Raw genomic sequence first — 25,951 nt, 5'->3', positions numbered from 1 at the left:
CTGTGTCTGGAAGGCACCGTTGCCATGGCAATCCTAGCTAATGAATAGGTATGTAAATGAGGGGAGAATTTATTCATCATTTGCCAGTTGTGCTAAGTGTTTGCCCTTTCTGAGGCTTGGGAGAGTGAGGGGTGGGATGTTAGAAAAGCGTATGTTTCATAAAATTTTGGTGAAATGTTTGTGTTCAGAGATCCCCATGAGAAATGATTATTTTTGGTAGTACCCTCATAAAATGATTTATCTGCAGCTACCTACTCTAGGAAGAGAACCGGGATTAAACAAAAACACATGGAATAGGCCACCTGTACTCAGTGCCCCTCAGAGTAAACAGCAGCAAACATTTAAATCACAAGCAGTGAGCCCAAATTTTGGTCCACGTGGGTAATTTGTGTCATAAGTAAGGCTTAAGAGACTCCCAAGCTGTCCCGTCAACAGACTAACAGTGCCTGCCTTCCCTCCCCTGATTCCTAATTAAAATGCCCTGAAAATCCACAAACACACAAAAACTGGCAACAGCAACTTATACAAGCGAAATCCAGAGCCCAGATCTGCAGACTGTCAAGTAACCACGCTGTTCGGAAGTGGATCCTCTGGGTAGGAACACTTCAATCCTTGCGACGACTGGGAAGGAAGCAGCGCCCCCTGCCCTGCAAATTAATTCTGTTCCTGTAGGAATCAGCATCCATATAATTTTGGGAGACCTTGGGCAATTTACTTAATCCCTCTGTGCTTCTGTTTTCTCATACGGAAAATGAGATCAATAAAAGAACCTACTTCATAAGGCTCTTGCCAGAATTAAAGGAATCAGATGCGTAAACGGAGTATTTCCCCACTGGATGGAAGCTCCATGCAGGCGGGGATGTGGCTTGCTTGTGTCACCCACACATCAGTGCCAAGTGCCTAGAACGTTGTGTGGCGCATAGAGGGGGTATGGACAAAGAATGTCACCTGCCACATAAGTAAACAAAGGACATTGCGGCCCTCAAGCCATGAGCTACTGCAGCTGCCCTGACAGTGCACCCTGAGGGGATTCAGGATGGAGAAAAACAAGATACTGGCCCTAGATAGTTAAGAGGCATATCAAAGGAATGATTTCAATGAGCCCAGACTCTTGCAACTTCCCAAACACAGAAAAGCGCTAAATTCATTAACTTGATATGTCTGGTTTTCTTTAACAGTAAGCTTTTGATGTTCTGACTACCTGGGGTTTTTTCGTTTGTTTGTTTTTGTTTTTGCAAAAACTCCTATATAACCTGGCTCCTCCCTTACCTCTTTGGAAAAGTCACTCAGAGCTATCTGAGAGGCTGTCTCCCAGGCTAAATTCCTCAGCAAGTCCACCGAATAAAACATAATCCTCAACTTTTAGGTCGTGCATTTTTTTTCGGTCAACTGGGGCTTCGTAAGTGTCTAGGGAATGAATGAGTTGACTACAACTCTGAATGCGAGGGGGAGAGGGTGTGAGCAGGGTACCAGGGGAGTCCCAGGGGTACTGGGCCCTGGGGCCTTTGGCACAGGAGGAGAGATGTCTGCACAGGGGTGAGGAAGTGCCCACAGAACAGGGCACACTGGCTGGAGATGTGCTGAAACAGGGAGGCCCTTGGCATGGTGTTTGCCCTGACAGAGTAACAGGGCAGGGGTACCTGTGTGACACTCTGGATGAGTTCTGGCTAGATGGGAGGAGGGCTATGCTTGGCAAATCTGAGACGCCATCAGTGTGGACCAAGGGCAATCCACATGCCCTCTCTTTTGGCCAATGTGCAGCTCAGGCCTCCTTATCTGTTCCTCATTCAAAGACCAGTGTATGGCAGCGGTAGTGTTCTACTTGTAGGGTGTCTGAAAAGATTTCGCTTTAGGGAAAAAAAAAATTTTACTGCAGAAACCAAAAGAAATGTTTAAAAAAGAATCTACTTCTTGTTCTCAGAAACTCCTAGAAAACATGGGCTCTGAAAGACAAGGCAAAAGAAACTAGAAGGATCGCACTTATGGTTGGAATGTGGAAAGTCACAGAGACCATCCTCCTCACCTATAATAAGAACAAGCAGGATAAATCACAAATTCAAAGTTTCTTTCTTTCTTTTTTAAGCTCTCAGAGAGCTGAGGAATCAAAGAAACTTAAACGAACTAAATTCCAGGAAGTGATGAACCCTTGCAAGGAAAGAAGCGCCCCTGGCTGCTTTCATTCATGGTTCATGTTGGGTTAAGGAGGAATCAGCCTAACTTTTAACAGACTTGCAGGAGCTGCATGTGGGCTGTTGTGACAGATTTGAATCCCGAGGAGCCCGGCTGCAGAGCACTCGGTCCCCAGCACTACTCCATCTCCATCCCCTGGACCTCCGCTGAGTGGCCACAGCAAGTAGGGTGAAGGCTGGGGAGAGAGAGCAGGTGAGTTAAGAGAAATCCTTCTGAGGCCCCCAGGCTTCATGGAGCGTCTGCACCTGCTCTCCAAGGACCAGGAACAGGTAGCAGAACAAAGACAGAGCTCCTGAGAACTCAGAAAACCAGGAGAGCAAAGATAACTCCCCTGTCACACTACAGAAAACCTGGCAGCTCAGCTCTGCAGCAAAAAAGAGATCTGCAGGATCTCATCAGTGCTCAGATCGCAGGCCTTGGCAATTACAAAGTCCTGACACCTCCCTCAAAACCCTTGAAATCTCCAGGAACCAAACCTATTAACTAAAGTTGTAACTAAGCCCCCGTCCAGCTCAATTAGGTTAGACGGACCGCGACCCTGACACAGGTGTCTGGCAGAAGGAGGGTCCTGCCATTCTTTGGGGGTACGTTTTTTGTTTATTTCAGTCTTACAGGTTTTTTTTTTTTTACACACAATATCTGGCATTCAATAAAAATTATGAGAAAAAGCAAGAAAGTGTGACTGATAGTCCAGAGAGGAGAATTCAACAGACGCAGACCTAAGAGATGGCCTAGGTGTTTTAATGATCAGACTTTATAATGACTATGATAAGTATGTTAGAGAAAATATGTGAACAAATAGGGAATTTCAGCAGAGACATGGGAATTATAGAAAAGAAACAAATGAAAATGCTAGAAATTAAAAAATAAAATATGGAAATGAAGAACTCACTTGATGGACTTAAAGGCAGACTGGACACAGCAAATAAAAGGATCAGTTGGGCTTCCCTGGTGGCACAACAGTTAAGAATCTGCCTGCCAATGCAGGGGGCACGGGTTCGAGCCCTGGTCCGGGAAGATCCCATATGCCACGGAGCGACTAAGCCCGTGTGCCACAACTGCTGAGCCTGCGTTCTAGAGCCCACGAGCCACAACTACTGAAGCCCTCGTGCCACAACTACTGAAGCTTGTGCACCTAGAGCCCATGCTCCGCAACAAGAGAAGCCACCACGGAGAAGCCCATGCACCGCAGCGAAGAGTAGTGCCCGCTCATTGCAACTAGATAGAGCCCGCACTCAGCAACGAAGACCCAAAGCAGCCAAAAATAAATAAATAAATAGATAAATAAATAAATTAATTTTAAAAAAAAAGGATCAGTCAATAAAATGTATGTATTGAAATACAGAAAAGAAAAGGGGAATGAAAAAAATCAGAACATGGCACTGAAGATCTGGGGAATACTATCAAATGGCCTAACAAGTATGTAATTGGAGGACCAGAAAAAGAAAAGATAGGGAATAAGGAAGAAGAAATATTCCAAAATATAATAGCTGTGGATTTACCAAAATTAATTAAAGAAATCAACCCATAGATCCAAGAAGCTTCACACACATCAAGCATCATGAATGCAATGAAAACCATACGTAAGCACAGCACAAACTGCCAAAAACTCAGAAGAAATCTTAAAAACAGTCAAGGAAGAAGACACACTAGATAATAAAAAAATCTACATTAAAAATAATTGTGGCAGTCTCATCAGAAACAATGGAAGATAATAAAATGATATGTTCAAAGTACCCAAAGGAAAAAAACTGTTAACCTAGAATCTTCCATGTTTTACATATCCTTCAAAAAAGAAGACAAAATAAAGATATTTTCTTCAATCAGATACTTGGATACCAATGCTTATGCCAGCATTATTCACAATAGCCAAATGGTAGAAACAACCCGAGTGTCCATCAACAGACGAATGGATCAACAAAATGTGCTATAGACAAATAATGGAATATTATTCAGCCATAAAAAGGAATGAAGCTCTGATACATGCTATGCCATGGATGAACCTTAAAAACATTATGCTAAGTCAAATAAGCCAACCACAAGAAGAGAAATATTGTATGATTCCACATACATGAAATACCTAGAATAGGTAAATTCATAGAGACAGTAGATTAGAGATTCCCTGGGGTGGGGTTAATGGAATAATGGCGAGTTATTGCTTAATAGTTATAGAGTTTCTGTTTGGGGTGATGGAAAAGTTTTGGAAATAGTGGCGATGGCTGCATAACATCATGAATGTACTTAATGCTGCTGAATTGTACACTTAAAAATGCTTAAAATGGCAAATCTTATGTTATATATATTTAAACACAATAAAAAATTCAAAAATAAAAAGGACATTTCCTGTCAGTCAAAACCTAAGATTATTCTTCTCTAGCAGGGGTGCAGTGAAAGAAATGCTAAAAGACTTTTAGGTTGAAAGGAAATGAAAACAGATGAAAGCTCAGATACACGAGAAGGAATAAAGAACCCCAGAAAAGGTGAAATGGTGATAAATACAATATAAAATATGGAGATGTAAAATACATGACAACATTTATATGTTGTAAGATTCTTAGATTGTTCATGAAGTAGCATAAGATTATTCAAAGAAAAATGTGATTAGTTAAAGATGCATTTGTAATCTCTAGAGTAACCACTAAATACATATATACAAAGTAATATAGCTAATAAGGCAGTAAGAGGGATGAAATAGAATACTGAAACACTCTCATTTCACTCAAAAGATGGCAGGAAAGGAGAAAGAGAAGAACACAGAATACATGGTTCTAACAGAAAATATATAACAATGTGACAGACAAATCCAATCTTATCAATAATTACATAAATTAGACACTAATTTTTAAAAACTTGGTTGACTGGATAAAAAGGAAACCCAATTATTTGAAGCTTCTAAAAAACAGGCTTTAAATATAAAGATGATAATAACTTAGAAGTAAAACAGTTGAAAAAGTAAGCCATACACACGCTAAGCAATATAGCTGGTGTGGCTATATTTATATCATACAAAGTTGACTTCAAGACAAAGAGTATTATCAGACACTTCATAACAACAAAAGTATCAGTTAATAAAGAAAACATAATTTTAAATGTGTGTGCATCTAATAATAGAGCATCAAAATACACATACAAAAAAATTACAGAACTAAAAGGAGAAACACACAAGCCCACATAGCTGGAGAATCTAACACCTCTTAACAGTAGTGGTAGAAGAAAAAAAAAGTTTCAAGGAAGATACAGAAGATCTGAACAACACTACCAAGCAGTTTGACCTAATTGACATTTATAGAATACGACACCCAAGAGTGCAAAATACACATTCTTTTTAAGTGCATAAGGAAACACACGCTGGGCTGCAAAACAAGACGTGGTAAATTTCAAAGGGTCAAATTCACACAAGGTATGCTTTCTGATGGCAATGATAATCAAACGATAACAGTAAAGATACCTTGATGATATTTAATGATGACAGGAAGATATCTATAAAATCTCCTATTAGTTAGAAACTAAGCATGATATCTCTAACCAGCTCAGGAGTCAGAGGGAAAAAAAACACACATGAGAGAAATTAGAAAAGACTGCAAACTGAAAATGAAAAAAAATTATGGATTTATGGAATGAGAAACAGGTTGAATGCCTGGAGAACAGAATGCAGCGTTCTTCATGCAGCCTGGAAGAGCAGGCATGGTCTCCTCTGTCTCCATTTCCCCTTTTCTCCCAAGATACATCCCACCTGTGCAGCTACACACACACCCGCACTGATCACCATAGGAATGCTGGAAAAACAGGTGAGAGGAAAGAGGTGAGGACACTTTCCAAACATTCCAGGATCTGTCTTTTCTGGGTGGCAGCTGAGTGGAGTGGGAAGCCAGAAAGGCTAGAGGTGAAACCCCAGCCCCATTATTTTCTAGGTCTGCGGCATCTTGGCTGAGGCATGAACTGACCTGACTCTTGGTTTCCTCATCTGTAAAATGGGTATGTGCTTCCCTCCTTACCATATGAAGTGCTCAATCAATGTTAGTCTACCTAACTTCTTCTCGCTATTCAAACCAGGCCCAATTCTCTGAACATGTAATAAAATTTACTATAATTTTCAAAAAAGGATTTATAGAATATGGCTGAAACTTTAAAGCTTTAAATACTTGTATTAGAAAAGAGAGGTCTAAAATCAATGATCTAAGCTTCCACTTTAACAAGTGAGAGAAAGAAGAGGAAATTAAGCCTTAGTAACTTGAAGAAAAGAAATAATTAAAAAATAAAAGCAGAAATCAATGAAATGAAAACAATAGAGAAAATTGTCAAAGATAGTTTTTTAAGTGATCAAGAAAATTGAAAATCCTTTAACAAGCTTGATAAAGACAAAACACAGTAAAAACAATTAACAATATTAGGAATGAAAGATCCTATGGGATCTTTCTTAATTAGAAAATATTAAGAAAAATTTATGTCAATAAGTTTGACAATTTACTAAAATGAACAAATGCCTTGAAATACAAAAGTGACAAAAATTAACGCAAGAAGAAATAGAAGATCTAAATAGCTCCATGATTTTAAAGGACGTGTTTTATAATCAAAAAGCTTCTCCTATAGAGAGATGAAGAGATAAATGCTAAAGCAAATACGGCATTGTAAAATCAATGCAATGAGTAAGTATGCAGGTGCTCACTGCACAAATTCATTCAACATTTCTGCATGATTGAAAATTTTTATAATATAATATTAAAAAAATCCTTTTAACAAAGAAAATTCCAGGTCTAGATAGCTTCAAATAAACATTTAAGGAAGAAAAATGCCAATCTTACACAAACTCTTTCAGAACATAAAAGAGAGGAAAAAAAAAAGAGCTTTCTAACTCATTTTATGGGACCAGCTTAAACCTGACACCTTAACTTGACGGGAAATTACAAGAAAATTACAGACCAATATGCCTCATAAACATAGATGCAAAAATCCTTAACAAAATATCAGCAAATCAAATCCAGCAATATCTGACAAGGAAAATATATCATGACCTGATCTGGTATATTCTAGGAATATAAAATTGGTTTAACATGAAAATATATCAACATAATTCAGTACATTAACAGAATATAAGAAAAAAAATATGATCACTTTGATAGATGCAATAAAAGTATCTGAAAAAATTCAACACCTGTTCCAGATAAAAATTCTCAGCAATCTAGAATAGAGGGAAGAAACTTTTTCAATCTGAAAAAAGCATCAGCAAAAAGCTTAACGGTGAAAGATTTTCCCTAAGATCAAGAAAGAAATAAAAATGTCTCCTCTTATCACTTTAATCAATCCTAGCTGGTATGACAAGGCAAGAAAAGAAATACAAAAGACATAAAACTTAGAAGGGAAGAAGTAAAACTATTTGTCACAAACAACACCTTTGAGAATGTAGAAAATCCCATGGAAGTATTACAAACTACTAGAACTAGCAAGATATCAGAATACAAATTCAACTTTAAAAGCAATTGTATTTCTACATACCAGCAGCAAACAATCTGAAAGCAAAATTTTAAAACAATATAATTTACAATGGTGTCAATATCAAGGGGGGAATGGGGAGTGGGATGAATTAGGAGATTGGGATGGACATATACACACTACTACGTATAAAATAGATAACTAATGAGAACCTACTGTATAGCACAGGGAACTCTACTCAGTGCTCTGTGGTGATGTAAATGGGAAGGAAATCTAAAAAAGAGGGGCCATATGTATACATATAACTGATTCACTTTGCTGTACAGCAGAAACTAATACAACATTGTAAAGCAACTATACTCGAATAAAAATTAAAACAAACAAACAAACATCAGTACATAGGAATAAATCTAACAAAAGATATGCAAGTCATCCAAAATAAAACATAAAATATTGTTGAGAAAAGTTCAATATGATCTAAAGAAATGGAGACATACCCCTTTTATAGATTTACTGTTGTTAATATGTCCATTCTATTAAAATTCATCTACAGATGTAATGCAATCGCGATCCAAATCCCAGGTAATTTTGTTGACAAAACTTACAAGCTGATTTTAAAATCTATGTGGAAATGCAAAAGATCTAGAATAACCATAATAATTTTGGAAAAGATGAACAGTTTCAGGACCTACACATCCTGATTTCAAGAGTTGACATAAAACTATAGGAATCAAGACAGTATGTGTTAGTGTACAAAACAGATACAGCAAATAGGTCAATAGAATGGAAGACAGAATCCAGAAACAGACTGTCACACTTATGGTCAATCGATACCCAATCAAGGTTCCAAGTCAATTCAATGACTTGGATAGAAAAGTCTTTTTAACAAATTGTGCTTAAAATAACCAAAAATTTGTAGTGGGCAAACTGAACCTCAACTTCTACCACACTCCATACACAAAAATGAATTTCATATGGATCACAGATCTAAATTTAAAAGCTAGAATCATAAATTTTCTAGAATAAAATGTAGTAAAATATTTTTATAACATTATTGATGGAAGCAAAATTTTTTAGACAAGAATCACTGAACATGAAAAAAAAGTGATAAATAGGATTTAATCAAAACTTAAAGTATCTGCTAATCAAAAGACTCTATTAAGAAATGAATATGTAAGCCACAGAATAGGAAAATTTATTTGTCAAGGAACTAAAGAAAGTTTCTATATTTTATATTAGGGTATGAGTTACACTGCCATATATAATTGTCAAAATCCCTCAAACTGAGCACTCAAGAATTATGCATTTTAGGTTATTTGAATTATGAATCAATTAAAAATTAGAAATCAGTTGGTAAAGGCTGAGATGAGAAAGAAGCTGGGGAAAATAAGGAAAGAATACAACAAAACTAAAAAACTACAAACAGAAGTAAAATTCACAATGTAAACCCTCCCTCCAAAAACTGAACTAATACCACTGATAATCAAGATGGTAATATAATTCTCTGAGAAAATATATATATAAGGAAAATCATCTGGAAATCAAATTAAGAAAAAAGAGATAAAATAAGTATATATATTAGAAATCACAAAGATGATGTATTTACAGAATTAAAGGATATCAAAATATAAAGAATGACAAACAAGTATACATTTAGGTTAACACATTTGAAAACCAAAAGAAATGGGTAAATTCCGGGAACAAATAGATAATCAAATTCACTAAAGAAAATGACCATTTGAACAGATTAGTAAACACAATATAAACTAAATACTGTTAAAGAATACTCCCAAACTTTTATGTTTACATGATTTCACAGGAACATGTGTTTGAATATTAAGAAATAATTATTTTATAATCTCTTCTGGTGCATAAAAAGATGGAAAAGTTTCCAATACCTTTATAAGTTCAGCAAACCCTGATACAAAAACCTGCCAAATGGAAAGAAAAAGCAATGGATCAATTATTTTTCACTGATATAAATGCAAAAACCTAAATAAAAAACCAAAACAATAGCTAGTCAAACACAATAGGATAGTGTAAGAGAAACTCATCCTGAAGAATCATCCCTGAACTGTAGGAGTTTTTTAATTTTAGTAAATTCAATTAAATAATACATATGATCAACAGGTAAAATAATAAAAACTATATAATTATCTCAATAGATGTCAAAAAGTTACCTAATAGCCATGATTGCTTTAAAAGAAAAAAAGGTAAATCAAGAATACGATATATTAGCTTAACATTATACTTAATATTCATATCAAACAGCAATCAATACCATTTGCAAGTTTAAGTTCAAAATCTGGGGACTTTTCCATTAAAATCAAAAACAAGAAAAAAAAGTCTGAAATTACCATTACTATTTGATCTAAAAATTTCTACCCACGGAAATAAGGCAAAAAGGAAAAAAGGAAAAATGAGATGGACCCACATAACACAGACACAGAAACTTCAGGGAGCATTTTTTACAGGGATTCCAGGTATACTGGGATCCCTGTTATAAGAGACACCTACTTGGCTTCCCCTTCGATTTCCTAGGTTGCTGAGTAAGTACCGCCTAGAATTCCTTCACACCACCCCTTCTTTGCATGGCGCTAGAAGCGGATTTGCCTACTGTCCTGCATCCATCTCTGCTGGAGCCTAGTCCGACCTACCCTGAGTCAGGTCACTGGATCTGCACGCTGGATTAGGCAGGCTGGATCTGCCTCTACTGGAAAATCAAGAGACCTCTGAAGAGATGCTGTGCTTCAAAAGTGACAACCAGTTGCTCAGAACTTGGCAACTACCTCACTCTCAAACAGATATACCAAAGAAGGTTCAAAAAGTACCCAGTGTATTCCTCAACAACACTGAGAAGATGCCATATCAACCAAATTAGAAAAGTGACAAGAAGAAGATTACAGAGATGAGAAGGCAGTGTCACAGAAATAAAATCCAGTGATCAGTAGACTTTTCACTGGAAAACCTCAAAGTAGAGAAGAACAAAATATATGTGAGAAATGCAGAAGACCGAAGACAAAGAAGGAGAAAGGACAGCTGAGGGGGAGATGCAGAGACCACAGCCCAGGATCTAATCTGCATATAAGGCTAGAAAGAGAGACTGAAATCTGTGGAGCAAAGAGGGTGGAAGACAAAAAGGGTGGAAAAAATATTTCCTAGGGAGAAAACTTTGGAAAATTGAGAGTGTGACTCATACCGCAAAGAACCCTAACATCAGCAACAACCAAGCACCAACCACTGTTAGCAACTACAACACAGAGAAGTAAACAGGCGGGTGAGACGTTCACACTTCACAGATAATAATCACACCCTAAAAAAATAAGGTTATTCACAAGGAATAAGAAGTAGGCTGGTCATGAGCTTCCTCACAACATGAAAAACCAAAAATCATGGAGTAGTAATCACAGAACTTTAAAAACAAAAGGCTGAAACCCAAGAATTCTATACCTAAATCAAGTCGTCATTTGTGTATCAAGAGAAGGACATTCTCAGATTTCAAATACTCAGAAGATTTAGGATTGAAGTAAACTTCCTGAAAAAAAAAAAATAACAATGAAATTTTAGAAACTTTATGCAGGAACAAATGTATACTAATTAAAATAAGAAGCAGAAAATGAGTTAAATATGGCTGGGTATAAGCACTCAAACCAGTTAAATGTACAGGCAAAATAAGTGTTTCAAATATGGTTATAAAACTGATAATATTCTTTAAAATTGAAAATAATAAAAATTGTTTTTAAAAAGGGGGAGGCATATTTATAACAGCCATACATTGAAATTAACAAAGAATAGAAAAGAGAAAAGGGGGAGACAGTTAATTTCTCATCTTCCACAAAAGCAAGTATTATTAATTTGTAGCTGATGTTAGGAGTTAAATTCGCAAAAACTTTATGGCCATTACTAGAAAAATTGAAAGTAAGATATCTAACTTCCAAACAACTGAGAGGGTAATACTAAAAAAACAAAACAAAACAAAAGCACCCTTTCTGTACAGCAAGGGAAATCATCAACAAAATGAAAAGGCAACCTACTGAATGGGAAAATTTATTTTCAAATCATATATCTAATAAGGGGTTAATTCCCAAAATATATAAAGAACTCATAAAAGTCAATAGCAAAAAAAGTCCTATTTAAAAATGGACAAAGGATCTGCATAGACGTCTTTCCAAAGAAGACATGCAGATGGCCAACAGGTACATGAAAAGGTAATCATCAGGGAAATGCAAACTGAAACCATAATGAGACACTACTTCATGCCTGCTAAATGGCTATTATCAAAAAGACAAGAAATAACAAGTGTGAATGAGGATGTGGGGGAAAGAGAACCCTGGTGCACTGCTGGTGGTAATGCAAACTGGTGCAGCCACTCTGGAAAACAGTATAGAAGTTCCTCAAAAAATTAAAAACAGAAATTCCATATGATCCAGCAATTCCACTTCTGAGTACTTATCTGAAGAAAATGAAAACACTAACTCAAAGAGATAACTGCATCCCCTTGTTCACTGCAGCACTGCTTACAATAGACAAGATATGGAAACAAACTAAGTGTCCATTGATGGATGAATGGATCAAGAGGATGTGGCACACACACACACACACACACACACACACACACACACACACACAGCAATATTATTTAGCCATAAAAAAAGAGGAAAGTCTTGCCATTTGTGACAACATGGATGGAACTTGAGGGTATCAGTGAAATAAGTCAGAGAAAGACGAATACCACATGATCTCATTTATATATGGAATCTTAAAAAAAAAAAAAACGTCAAGCTCATTAATTCGGAGAACAGATGGGTGGTTGCCAGAGGTAGGGGGTGTGGAGGGGGGGTGAAATGGGTGAAGGTGGACAAAAGGTACAAACTTCCAATTATAAAATAAATAAGTCATGGGGATGTAATGTACAGCATGGTGACTATAGTTAACAATAATTCTGTATTGCATAACTGAAAGTTGCTAAGAGAATAGATCTTAAAAGTTCTCATCAAGAGAAAAAAATTATGTAACTATGTACAGTGACGGATGTTAACTAGGCTTATTGTGTTGATCATTTTGCAAAATAAATAAATATCAAATCATTATGTTGTACACCTGAAACTCATATAAAGTTATATGTCAATTATATTTCAATTTAAAAAACCCACTGTGGGAGTTCCCTGGTGGCCTAGTGGTTAGGATTCCAGGCTTTCACTGCCATGGCCCAGGTCGGATCCCTGGTTGGGGAACTGAGATCCTGCAAGCCACACGACATGGCCAAAAAAAAAAAAAAATCTGTTGTATTAAAAAAAAACAACAAACAAAACCCACTGTAGTCAAAAAAGAAGACAAATTAAATACCTTAGGTACACATGGAAACCAGCATAAAGCAAAATAACAGAATTAAGACCCAAATGAAAAGTTCTGAAATAAATGATAGGTTAAGCTTGCCCATCAAAAGGCTCTCAGAATAATTAAAAATTAAAACATAGTGGCACAGACTGCTTTATGCACCTAACAAAATCACACAGAAAGGGCAGGAGTGCAGTGCACTGTGTTCCTGGAAGAAGCTGAATAATTGTGAATGTTCCCCAATGACCACACATAACAATAAATGTTATGCAAACACAGGCAAAAAGGTTATGTGGTAAAAATCAACAGAAAGCAAAAGCATAACTCAAAAGCGTTTCAAGAACATTTACATTGATAAAAGGTAAAATCCACTATGAAGGCAGACAGTGCATTAAAAATTAAAATAAAAACTGTTGGAAGTAAACCGAGGAAGCAAGGTAACAGCAGTGGGAGACTTTGACACATCACAGTAATTTATCTCAGATAAAATAACCAAAAATACAGGTGGAAGGGATATAGGTAATATGAAGATAACGTCTATGCATATATAAAAGCCTATACCATAGAGGAAATACCTTCATAAAAGTTCATCTTATTCTTGCTTGCAAAGAAAATCCTAGCAAATAGCAGGTCATATTTATTTTCCAATGGGCAATGAAAATAGAAAATTTAAATGTAAACTAGAAATTTAGGATCCCAGTGACTTGGAAACTATAAAACACTTCCCTAAAAAAATTGTAGGGGAGCAGAGGGAATTAAAAACTATAATAAAATATTATAGAGAGAACAATGAAACAATTAAAACTATCTATCAAAATTTTGGAGAGATTACTAAAATCTTCTCAGTGGCAAATTTATTGTCCTAGTTGCCTTAATTATTAAATAATGAGGAATTAAATTAAAATAAGTAATCTACTGAAGTTGCTAGAAATGACAACAAATAAGCAACACATAAACAAAAACAGAAAATCAAAACAAAAACACCCTACAATTAAAACTAAAGGAAATGAAGAATTGATTGCTGCAGCAATGAAAGAGGCCCTCATCACTCACTGGTCCATTTAGGCAGAGTCACAAACTCCCAGGTCCATAGGGCCTAAGCTAGTTCATCAAAAGAGAGCAGGCAGGTGTAAGACAATAGGGACTGGTGGAGACTGTGGCATTTGCCCTGCCTAGAGAGGACAGCTACTCAACTCCACCAAATTATTGCAATGAAGGAATGCAGGTCCAGACTTGTCAAATTCTCCCATATTTTAAGAGGGGGAAATGCAGATTTTTAATATGATATTTTCTGCTTTATAAAATGATGTGTGAGACAAATAAAACATGGCTAAGAGCTGAATTTGGCTGGTAGGCTGCAAGTATGCAACTTCTGATTTAGACTACTTATTTCAGCTTGAATCAGTTTCAATTACTTATATTTTTCCAAAAATCTCCATTTCATGTAGATGTTCAAATGTATTAACATAAAATTGTATCAAGTATTCTTTTTAAAACTCTTCCATATTTTTTCATTTCTAGTTTAGTTTAGTGATAACTCTCTTTAATTCTTAAATAAATATGCTTTATTTGTCAATTTATTGCATTTTTTTCCCCAAAGAATCAGCTCTTGGATCTGTTAATTAAATTGAAAGATTTTTGGTTTTTCATTTCCAAATTTCCAAGCAGGTGGGATTCTTATTCAAAAGTTTGTTATTAATTTCTGGTTTACTGCATTGTAGTCAAAGAATGTGCCTGTAATATTTGTCCTCTGGAATTTAATTAGGTTGTCTTTGTGGCGTAATACACAGTCATGTTTGCTAACATTCCAGAATCACTTCGAAAGAAGAGTATTCTCTTTTCAAAGGAATAAAATTTATATTACACACACACACACACACACACACACACACTCACACACACTCATATACACGTACATTCAATGTCATTCAAATTCTGTTACTTAGTTTTATGTACTTGATCAAGTTTAAAGGAATGTGTAAAATCTCCCATAATAATTATTTTTGCCCCTATTCATAGTATTTCTAAAAATTTTTCCTGAAATAAAATTTTTTCAATGAATGTGACATTCTAATGAAAAAAGAAAAAGCCTAAAATCCGTAAGTCATCATTAGTGTTGTTCAAACATTTCCAGTTCATGCCCTTGTGGTCATGGAGTCAGATTCAACTTCCCAACAGCCCTTGATATGAGGCACAGCCACGTGACTTGCTCTATCCAATGAGATGAGAAGAGAAGTAACAAAAACTTTAAGAATCACTAAGCGCTTCACTCAGTCTCTTTCCCTTGCCACAGCTATCATGGAAGTACAGACAGAAGTCTCCCTCTGCCAGGATTCCTGAGTGAGGATGACTAAGAGAAAACACCCAACCAACCCCCAATGGACATATAGCCTGGGTGAGACGTTTTACTTTGTAGTATTAAGCCACTGATATTTGGGGGGATTATTTATCACTACAGCATAATTTAGCCTGTCCTTACTGAAACAGACCAAAAAAAAAAAAAAAAAACAATCTGCAAAAAGGAAAAAAAATAGATAACCAATCAACATACGAAAAATATATCATCTCACTTATGAGTAAAAACTAAGTCCCCGTTTTTCACCAATCATATTAGTAATGATTTGTTAAATAATATTCGATACTGGTCTGGGTGTTCTGAGATGGGCATTTTCATATATTCCTTTTGGTAAATCCTGCCTAAGAGAAATATTATTTATGTATGAAGAATTTCAGCAGGTTCTTACATTTCACATAATACTCTCCCTCCTAGGAATCCAGCATGACTTCTGTTTTCACAATGACACAGTATGTGGTACCAGGAGAAAACAAACTACCCAGGTGGGATTCCCAGACTGGCTTGCTTATCTATGATCTTAAATGAAGTGCTGACCTCCTTGCTAATGAAAAATGGCATACTGTTATCTACGGCATGACTGTCATCATAATTAACTAAATGTCGTCTGTGGTTTCTTGGGATAAAATAATTATTGAAGCAAGGTTTTTGAAGACTCATGTAGCTACTATGTTTGACTTTTACAATAGCAATGAAGACAACAAGGCTGTTTCTAACAAGCTCAGGCCTTGAAACTCTCAGCTCAGGTTACAGTCAGACAACCAGAGTGCTTCTAGGGTAGCCCCAGATACTCACTTATTTCTTACAACTGAAGGGAAGACCCCAAATTTAATTGGGTGGTCAAACGAATTGTTAAGTTGAAGTCACAGACTCATCAAGTCTCTTATGTGAAATTTAGGGCACTGGTTGGAAAGAAGTGGGACCTGAGACTTAGAGTGGGGACCTCTGCGTGGATTCAGAAAATTGAATGGCCAAGTCTCCTTGGTGTCCTCTCTGATACGTCCCTTAGGTCAGACAAGATCAGCTTGAAGAACCTGGTGACCCTGAAGACTGGAAATAAACACAGCTGAGGCAGTTGCCTTGAATGGAGATGCCCATTTTCCAGATCTACTTCTACCAAGTTTCACTGCCTCTAAACCCATGACCAGAATCAGATCAGCACATCCCAGGAGAAGTTCCAAGTCTGCTAACGGGAGAAGAACACAGAGTCACAAGATGTTGCTAATTTATATCATTGTAAACTGGGGGGGAGAGGTGTAGCAGTGGGTTCCAGGGTGTTAAAACAAGGGAGACAGAATATAATATTGGCTGAGGATGCTCTTAATGAAATGAGCATAAGGACCAGAAATTCTTTTTTTTTTTTTTTTTTTTTTTTAGGACCAGAAATTCTGTTTTTAGTATGCTGGACTGAGTGGCTGGAAGTGGCTTGAACAGTTTGGTCTTTAGCGGAAACTTGGGTTCAATGTGAGCAACTGTCAATACAATTGAGATGGCAGACCCTTCCTGTCAGGAACTGCCTAGGGTAATAGGAAAGTTGGAGTGGATTTTTCACAAACATCCACCATCACTATATATCCCAAAAGGCCCTAAAGGACACCCCTCGCTAAAGCAACAAGAAATCCAAAGACACCATCTTCATTTCACAAACTCTGCTTTAGGGTCGGGCTTGACTCATTCAAGGATAACCTGGAGAGTAGCTGGAGTTTATCATCCGACCAAAGCCGACAGCAGGAGACTATCTGGAATGGTAATTGATAACCAAAACACTCACATATAGGTTTGAAATATCCACGTGACATCATGACTCTGGTATGTGTATACATGTGTGCCTGTGTCCTGTTAAGTCACTGCTTCAATGTCCCGTTGTCACCCTAAGTGATCTATGTCCACTAAATCACAAAAAGAATAAAAACATATCTACAAGATATGTGGTTAAGATCTTAGATTCATAGGGCTCTTACTAGTAGCATGACATGGGCAAGTAACTTGAAACTTCCGTCTTTCATTATTCTCATGTATAAAATGAGGATCATATTAGTACCTATGGCTGTTATGAGGACTAAGTAAGTTAATAAGTAAAGTGCTAGAACAGCAGCTCATGGTGAAGACACCGATGTGTTAGACAGTATTATCATACTCAAAGTTATTATTGGGAACATGGCAAGCATTACATAAGTATTAGTTATCATTATCATTACCCAGCTAAGACTTACCATAATAAGGTCGAAATACATTCAGCAATAATTCCCTAACATAGGATGAAATACGAAATAGTCTGATGCCAATCATGCTTATTCACAAATGCAAACAGATGGAGAGAGAGTTTCCTGTGATTGACCTTCACCAAAACTTTGGCTTTGTGAATTACTTCCAGGTTTTAAAGTTACAAATCTTTGCCTTGAGTTACTGGCAGGAGATTAGGGAAGGGCTGCAACTGCATGGGAGAGATCCTCAAATGAGGAAACACGTTTGGGTTTGCTTCCTGTTTCTGACGGTGTGCCCTAGACTAACGCCTCTCAAACTTGACTGTGTACATGAGTCTTGGTAAAATGCAGGCTCTGAATCAGCAGGTCTGGGGTGGGCCTGAGAGTCAGCATTTTAAGCAAGCTCGCAGGTGATGGCGATTCTACAGGTCCCTGGCCACAGCTGGAGGAGGGAGGAAGCCAAGGCCCCAGCATGTGCGACCACTGGGAGGGCCTCCTGCTTTTAGGCAGGACTGACTGACCACAGACTGTTCTTTCTTCATCAAATCCCCAGAGGAAAACAATCCTTATTTGCTTTTTAGGCATTTACTCCTCCTCAGACCTTCTTGCTTAGCCTTGTTAAAGGATGCAGGTTCCTGTGCCCCACCCTGGGGTTTTCGACTCTACTGGTCTGTTTGTTTAGCACGTTTCCTTTTTTTTTTTTTTTTTTTTTGATGTGCACTCAAGTTCAGGAACCTGTGCTTAAGGCTAACAAGCCCCAGCTGCTTCCATCAGGTGGTCCCACTTCATGGAGTCTGTGGGTGAGCACCTTCCCTCACATACAGAAAAAAAGTGTATATAGACAATGGAATACTACTCAGCCATAAAAAAGAATGAAGTAATGCCATTTGCAGCAACATGGATGGACCTAGAGATTATCATACTAAGTGAAGTAAGTCAGAGAAAGACATATATCATATAATGTCACTTACAGGAAGAATCTAAAAAAATGATACAAATGAAATTATTTACAAAACAGAAATAGACTCACAGACTTAGAAAGCTAACTTATGGTTACCAAAGGGGAAAGGAAGGGTAGAGATAAATCAGGAGTTTGCGATTAACATATACATAGTACTATATACAAAATAGATAAGCAACAAGGACCTACTGCACATAGCACAGGGAACTATACTCAATATCTTGTTATAACCTATAATGGAAAAGAATCCTGAAAAGTGTGGGGGTGTGTGTGTACATATATATATATATATATATATATATATATATATATATGCATAACTGAATCACATTGCTGTACACCTGAAACTAACATGACCTTGTAAATCAACTGTACTTCTAAATAAATAAATAAATAAAAGAAGTGTGTATTTGAGCTCACACAACAGACCTAAGCCAGTTCCAGAGCATCCAAATCAGTGTTTGAATGTGAAGTGGAGGTAAGCTGTACTTGGAATTAAGCTTATACTTTTCTGTCTTCTAGAAGATCACAAATGAAAACAGCAAAGTCATAATTATATGACTAATCAGCAAAGGATCAATACATGTAATGAATGGGTAGGAAAAGAGGGAAGATGCAACACACAGGCTAAAAATGGGGACACTGCTAACTTTTTCATGTGACTCTGGCCATAATTTCGTTCTTTGCAGCTCAGAGGTTTGCCTCAAAATGAACCGAAAGTGCATCTTGCCAACCATAAAATTAAGCAAATTCACACATAATGGATACCAGATAAATCCTTTTTAAATGGAACTAAGCTGAATCATACTCACCATCCAGACAGTGGTGAACCTTAAAAAAAAAAAAAATCAAAACCAAAAAAAATAAAAGCCCTACAAACCTGTTGAGAGATAAGAATTCATTTCAAAACCCCAAATTCACTGGAATTTCACGAGATTCTGCATCTCTGAGGGGTAGAAGGAAAATCAAGGATGCAGAGGGCAAGGGCTGCATTTGTTTTGTTCCTTGAGTGAACGAGAGGTGAGGGCAGCTTGGAACAGGAGAGGGTTGCGTTAAGAAATGTGAGTGGGACCCATGCAGAGGTCATCGGCTGCTGAAAGCATCTCCTGGTTTGATGGTTTGATGGTTTCAGGAAATTACTTGCAAAGCTGGCTGGATTCACTCCAGATGGCCACAGTGGTGTGGTTTGTGAAACCATTAAAATGTAGAAAAGAGTCAAAAATATCCCTTTGGTCTTGAAGATACCAAGCCCTTATTCCCCAGTGAACAGTACAGGAAGCTCTGAGGGGCCCCAGGGGCTATCATGGGAGCCACAGAGCTGATGGGAGCAGATGGGGGCATGGCAGAGCCCACAGTCTCTTTCTCAATCTGTTTCTAATATAAAAGATTTAAGCTTTGGAGATACTTTCCAGGGGGGTGACTATTTGATCAATTCTTCCAAGGTTGGTACACAACTGGTACTGTGATGCATTGGAGAGAAATTGATTTCCCAAAACCAGGAGTGCCTTAGGGCACTGGGCTTAAATGCCTCCAGGAGCCTGACGGAGAGGACCGCAGGCTTCCAGAATCTGGGCTGAAGGTGAGATCCTGCCATAAGGCATCCAGGAAAGGTGAATCTTGGTCCCCAACTGGTGTCAGGACAAAAGTCATCTCAGCTGCAGAGGCTGAAAGAACATTTGCAGTCATGGGCCATAAAGCAAGCACTGGGCATTGGGCAGAAGTCTGGGTTTTCTGTTTATCTAACTTGGAGTAGTTCGGCCTAGGCGGTGCACACACACAGGTCATTCCCAGCACTGAAGGCAAATGGGCCACGGCCAGGTGAGCAATTCCAGACCCTACTGCCTGTCTTCCATTCCACCCTCTGGAAAACCAGCTCCACACACACTGGAACCGTCAGGCTCTGTGTCCAGGAAACCCCACTGAGCCCCCTGATCCAGGGAGGTTACTGTTACACGCGGAGCCGACAAGGCACCCCACTCCCAAGGAACCACCTAATGAAAGCCTCATGGAGAGACTAAGGTTGCACAGACTCAGGCTAATTCCATCTGGGCCTCGTGCCGAAGCTATGACCTCACCGTTGGGCAAACCAACAGGGACCCCAGAAAGAAAAGATCAGTATGTGGGCCAGACCTGCTTCTAATCACAGCCAGCTGGGATGCATGGAGGCACCGCCATCTTCCTGCCGCCCCTGGATACCAGGACCAGGATCTGCGGGCCAGGAGGCATGGTCACCTTACAGCAAAGAATCCTAAGTTCTGGCCCAAACACTTGTGTGTGTGTGTGTGTGTGTGTGGCATTTCCCCATAAAATCATCTGCCATTCTACAAGTTTCACGCCAAAGAGAAGCTTAATTAGGTGGGGCCAAATCTCTGTGGAGAATCCCCAGTTACAGAAGCTGGGGAGGAAGGATATAATTAGAACCTGACTTTTTTTTTTTTTTTTAACAGAACAGCTCAAAAGGCCCCATTAAGAGAAGGACACTGAAAAATAGCCAATCCATCCATATCCAGAACTCAGGACCCCAGAAATTTCACTTACCAGCATCATTTGGAAAACACGTAAAAACACACACTTAGGCGTCAGCTTGGGCATTTTTTTTCCCTTAGCTCTTTTCACACTTATGCATTTGGTATGTTGCGAAAGCAATTCTTTTTGCCTACTCTGCTACATTGTTTGCATTTGTTGTACACCGAATCTTTTGGAGGCAACAAAACTTTGAGGAAGCTGTGGGTTCGAACCCTGGTCCGGGAAGACCCCACATGCCGCGGAGCAGTTAAGCTCGTGCGCCACAACTACTGAGCCTGCGCTCTAGAGCCCGTGAGCCACAACTACTGAGCCTGCGCGCCTACAGCCTGCGCACCGCAACAAAGAGTAGCCCCTGCTCGCCGCAATGAGAGAAAGCCCGAGCACAGCAACAAAGACCCAGTGCAGCCAAAAAATAAATAAATAAAAATAAATTTTTTAAAAAAAGGTAAATAACAGTGTTTTCACCTGATGGGGTCACCATGAAAAAGGCCAATGACTTGGGCTTCTGTTAAAGGAACTAATAGCAATTCTCTACACGCTTTGCTTGGAAGTTCCACCCTCGGCACTGGTCGCTAAGTATGATGTTGCAAATAAACTGGTGAAACCTGAAGTCTCTTAAACTGTAACCCCCATACGGATATGGATGCCCGAGTCCTGACGGGCCCCTTGAACAGCACCATCAACACGAGATCCCCTGGGGACTCCCAAGTCCTGGTGGAATCAGGGAGGATTTGCAAAAATGTAAAAATTCCCCATGAGCCAGGGTCGGTCTGATGAATGAATATACAAAGAACAGGGATGGACTTGGACGAAGACCCTTAAATCTCAGAGGAGTAACTCTCCCACGATAGCCCCAGATCATTTTGACTAAACGTTGCTAATTCCATTTGCTTTTAGTCCAGTTGACCATGTTTTATTTTACAAGTTGTGGGAGGAGACTCAAAAGCACAAAAATCTTAATTCTATACACAGAGGTACAGGTTAAGATTTCTATTCTTTTAAGGAAGAAACTCTTTTTTTTCTCTTTTCTGGACATGTATCTCTGAAATGATGATGGGAATTCATGGACATATACAACATGTGCTTTGCTCCAGGTTGTCAGAAATACCTCTACATACAAAGCAAGGTCGAGTCAGGCGTGCAAAGACCCAGTGAGTCACAATCCATCAAGGTGGTAAGAACAGGGTTGGCGCTCCACATACAACTGAACATCCCTGATAAAACATCTCTTTCCTGAACCAGCAAATAAATGCCCACAGCTGCACTTGGTGGTTGGCACTGGGGTCCATTCACCATACGGTCACACTTATTAATCATCCTTCCAACAAATCCAGCAAGATAACAGGACACAGCCATGTTCTTGCAATTAGTCTGCAGGCCAAGCAAACATCTCCCTACCAGGGTCTTCATCTATCTCTCCCAAAGGCATCCTGCCCCCCTCCTCTGTTTCCTTTTATTTGGTCTCTACTTCATGAGTATACCCAAGAGTCCCCAAAGCCTGCCACTTTGAACATTTTACACCTGGAATCAAGCTGCTTTTCAGAGGGGGAGAGTGTGTGTTGAAAACAACAAAATAAGAAGGCTCCTTCCTGGACCTTCAGCCAAGGCAGGGAGGTCACAGCCAGTTTTAGAGCAGGAAAGAATCTTAAGGATCATCAAATGCAGTCATTTTTCAGAACTGTTTAAATACAGTGAAACCCTTTTCCTCAATGTGATTGTATGTAGAAACCCAGTATGTAAAACAGAGAGAAAAGAAGCTGTTAGAGCCAAACGATGGAATATAATCTGGCCATAAAAAGCAATGAAGTAGTGATACATGCTACAATATGGATGAACCCTACAAATATTACGCTAAGTGAAAGAAGCCAGTCACAAAGGACCGTGTATTACATGATTCCATTTATATGAAACATCCAGAAGAGGTCAGTCCATAGAGATAGAAAGTAGATTAGTGGTCGCCTAGGACTTGTGGGGTATAGAGGGATTGGGAGGTGATGAATAAGAGGTACAGGGTTTCTTTTTGGATGGTGAAAATGTTCTAAAATTGATCATGCCATTGGTTGCACAAATCTGTGAATACACTCAAAGCCACTGAATTGTATAGGTTACATGGGTGAATCTCATGGTGTGTGAATTCTTTCTCAACGAAGCTGTTCTGAAAACAAAACCAAACCATTCTCAGTCCTCCACCAGCCAGGCCCCCTTCCTCACCCTCCTCCCTCTAGTGGACTCAGAACCACCTCTGCAGACCCCTAGAGGTCTACGGAATGTGGTTTGAAAAACCCTGATCTAGTTCAAGTTTCCACTCCTCAAAGGTAAACCAAGACATGAATCAAAGTCTTTCGACTCCAAGTGCAAAGGGCCTTTAAACCCAAGATCTCCCTGATGAGTCCAGGCTCATCCCAGGGGGGGCGCTGCAGGCCCGGGTCTCACCGTCCATGTCCAGGCGCTGCATGATGATGGCCAGCTCCACCTCACTCGGCATGTACCCCAACGAGCGCATGGCCATTCCCAGCTCCTGCTTGGAGATGAAGCCATTGCCGTCTCGGTCCAGAACCCGAAAGGCCTCTCGGATCTCTACAAGGGGAGAGCAAAGAAAGTCCAATGTCACAAGGTGTGGTCTACTGCATTGAAATGACTGGCGATTGTCCATTGAAAACTCCTAACTGCTTTACAAATAGTGATGTGTCAAACCCTTTAATCTGATAAAAAAGGGTGGCCAAAAGAGGAACAAAAGAAAGGAAGAAAAAAAAGAGAGAAAAGGAGATGGGAATAAAGGAAAGGGAGGGAAGGGGGATAAAAACAGAAAAACAGCTTTGGAAGGAGGAGATAACTGGCCCTGAGCATCTAACACACAGTAGCCGGTAGACAATTAAACGGTGGTCCCAGCTGGGATTTGTGTCAGCCAGATGACACTTTCCCAACAAGGATGAGGATTAGGTTTCAGCTGTGAGAAGACAGCTACTAGCTCGGACTGTCAGGAGGAAAGGAGGATGAGAGTCCCCTTTGCAGACTTATACTTCAGCTCCCTGCTGCCGCAGGAGCTGTGCAGAAAGCTTTCTCAACCTCCTAGGAGGACAGGAGTTAAGTACCCTGCTGTTCTTACTTCATTCCTCTAATTTACAGCTGTTTTATGGCTATAAACAACCTCAGATCAATAGGAGTGTCATAAGAGCCCCAGAGCCATCTTTAATCACATTCTCTGGGGCTGGCAGAGAATTTGACTCCGCCATCAAGAAGGCCATTTCACCCAGCAGGGAAACTCCCATCCTCTTACCCCAACCAGAGTTGCTCTGCTTTCCACCCAGAGTGCCTCCCTCCAGAGCCCCACCTCCGCCGCCGCCGCCTGTTCATCCTGGGTTGGCTGAGCATTTCCTAACACATCACACCCCTGCGAGGTAGGTCATGGGAATTCGATTGGAGATCACAGGCTGGAGATGAGAGGTACATCAATTGTCTCTGAGCTCCAGACAGCTTTGATTTTTCATCAATAAACGCAGTGTGAGCCCAGCTACAGCAGCTGCCAGCACTCATCAGGCCATTCAACAAGCAGTGGCCGCCTATACCTAAGGAGCACGGGAGTTAGGACTGCAGAGAAATCTGCCGGACATCGTGGTTCCCCTCCAGAGCCCCTCACTCCAGGTGGGAAGATAAGATCCAGGCAGAAACTTGCAGGAACTCTTCAAACTAATGCAAGACGCTGGCCCTAACCATTTACAGTCATCCCTTGGTATCGGCAGGGCAGCCGGCCCTCGAATCCATGGGTTCAGCATCCATGAAGGGTCAACTGTAGTTACCACTTCTCTAAATATCTGACTATCCTCCCAGCAAACACATTGAACCCTTACCCGAGCAGGCTTTCTCTTTTCTATTTGTATTAATTTCCTGGGGCTGCTGTAATCAATCACACAAACGTGGTGGCTTAAACAACAGAAAGTTATTCTCTCACAGTCTGGAGGCCCAAAATCTCAAATCAGTATCACTGGGCCAAAATCAAGGTGGGGACAGACCCGTACTCCGCCAGAGGAACCAAGGAAGATTCTTTTCCTGCCTCTTCCTACAAGCTTACTTCCTTGGCTTGTGGCCACATCACTCCAATAGCTGCTCTGTGATCACATCACCTTCTTGTCTTCTGTCTGTGATCTCCCTCTGCCTCCCACTTACAAGGACACTTGTGATTGCATTTAGGGACCACCGTATAATCCAGGATAATCTCCCCATCCCAAGATCCTTAATTTAAAAACATCTGTAAAGACCCTTTTTTCCAAGGTGACATTTACAAGTTCCAGGGATGGGAATCTGATACCTTTGGGGGTTGTTTTTCAGCCCTCTACACTCTACCATCCAGGGCTTCCATCTGAAATACCTTGCCATCCTCTTTACCTGCCCAAATCATATCGGTCCTCCAAGACCAAGACGAGGGCAGCATATTTCACAAAAACACCTTTGCTCACCACAGCCAAGTTATCTCCCTCACTGCCGACTGTTCAGCAGGTCATTTACTCCTCCCACGTGACACCTCGCACGTGGCGTCTAGAAATACGATGAAATCATGGTGCAGAAATCACGGCTTCTCGGAGCTGCAAGCTCCTCATACATTTCATTCACGGCAGTATGTTCCCACCTACGCTCTGAAGGAGGCGCTTGACGGACAGCTGTTCAATGCACGATGGGTCTGAACAAATAAGCATCAGATATTAGCAGCAGATTCATTATGGGTACTAATTCAGCACTCCGAACGCGCTACGTGAATAAATGTGTGCTCCGGCAGAGGGAAGACCAGCCTGGGAGTCAAGACCTTGGGCTCCCAGCCAGGCATATTAGCTAATTAGGTTTGCAGCCAAATCCTGAGGCCTCGGTTTGTTCATGTGTAAATGAGCTGGGTTGGCCAAGAGAATCCTTAAGGTCCTTTGAGCCCCTGTCTAAGGATCCGTGGACATCGTTAAAGTG

The 25,951-nt window shown here is 39.5% G+C and overlaps 1 protein-coding gene across 11 annotated transcripts in view; it reads right to left on the bottom strand.

Annotated features, from left to right (window-relative positions):
- The window catches only part of CALN1 (calneuron 1), a 471,992-nt gene that overhangs the window by 198,719 nt on the left and 247,322 nt on the right, over positions 1–25,951 (bottom strand). For all 11 annotated transcript variants that reach the window (XM_036825183.1, XM_036825180.1, XM_036825182.1 and 8 more), the window contains one exon: positions 23,435–23,578. In XM_036825183.1, coding sequence (XP_036681078.1) covers positions 23,435–23,578 — 144 coding nt within the window. The remainder of the gene's footprint in view (positions 1–23,434; positions 23,579–25,951) is intronic.

This window comes from Balaenoptera musculus, chromosome 15, assembly GCF_009873245.2.
Source record: "Balaenoptera musculus isolate JJ_BM4_2016_0621 chromosome 15, mBalMus1.pri.v3, whole genome shotgun sequence".
Taxonomy (NCBI): Eukaryota; Metazoa; Chordata; class Mammalia; order Artiodactyla; family Balaenopteridae; genus Balaenoptera; species Balaenoptera musculus.
Note: the sequence above shows the minus strand (reverse complement) of the source record. Positions and strands in the feature narration are given on the sequence as shown.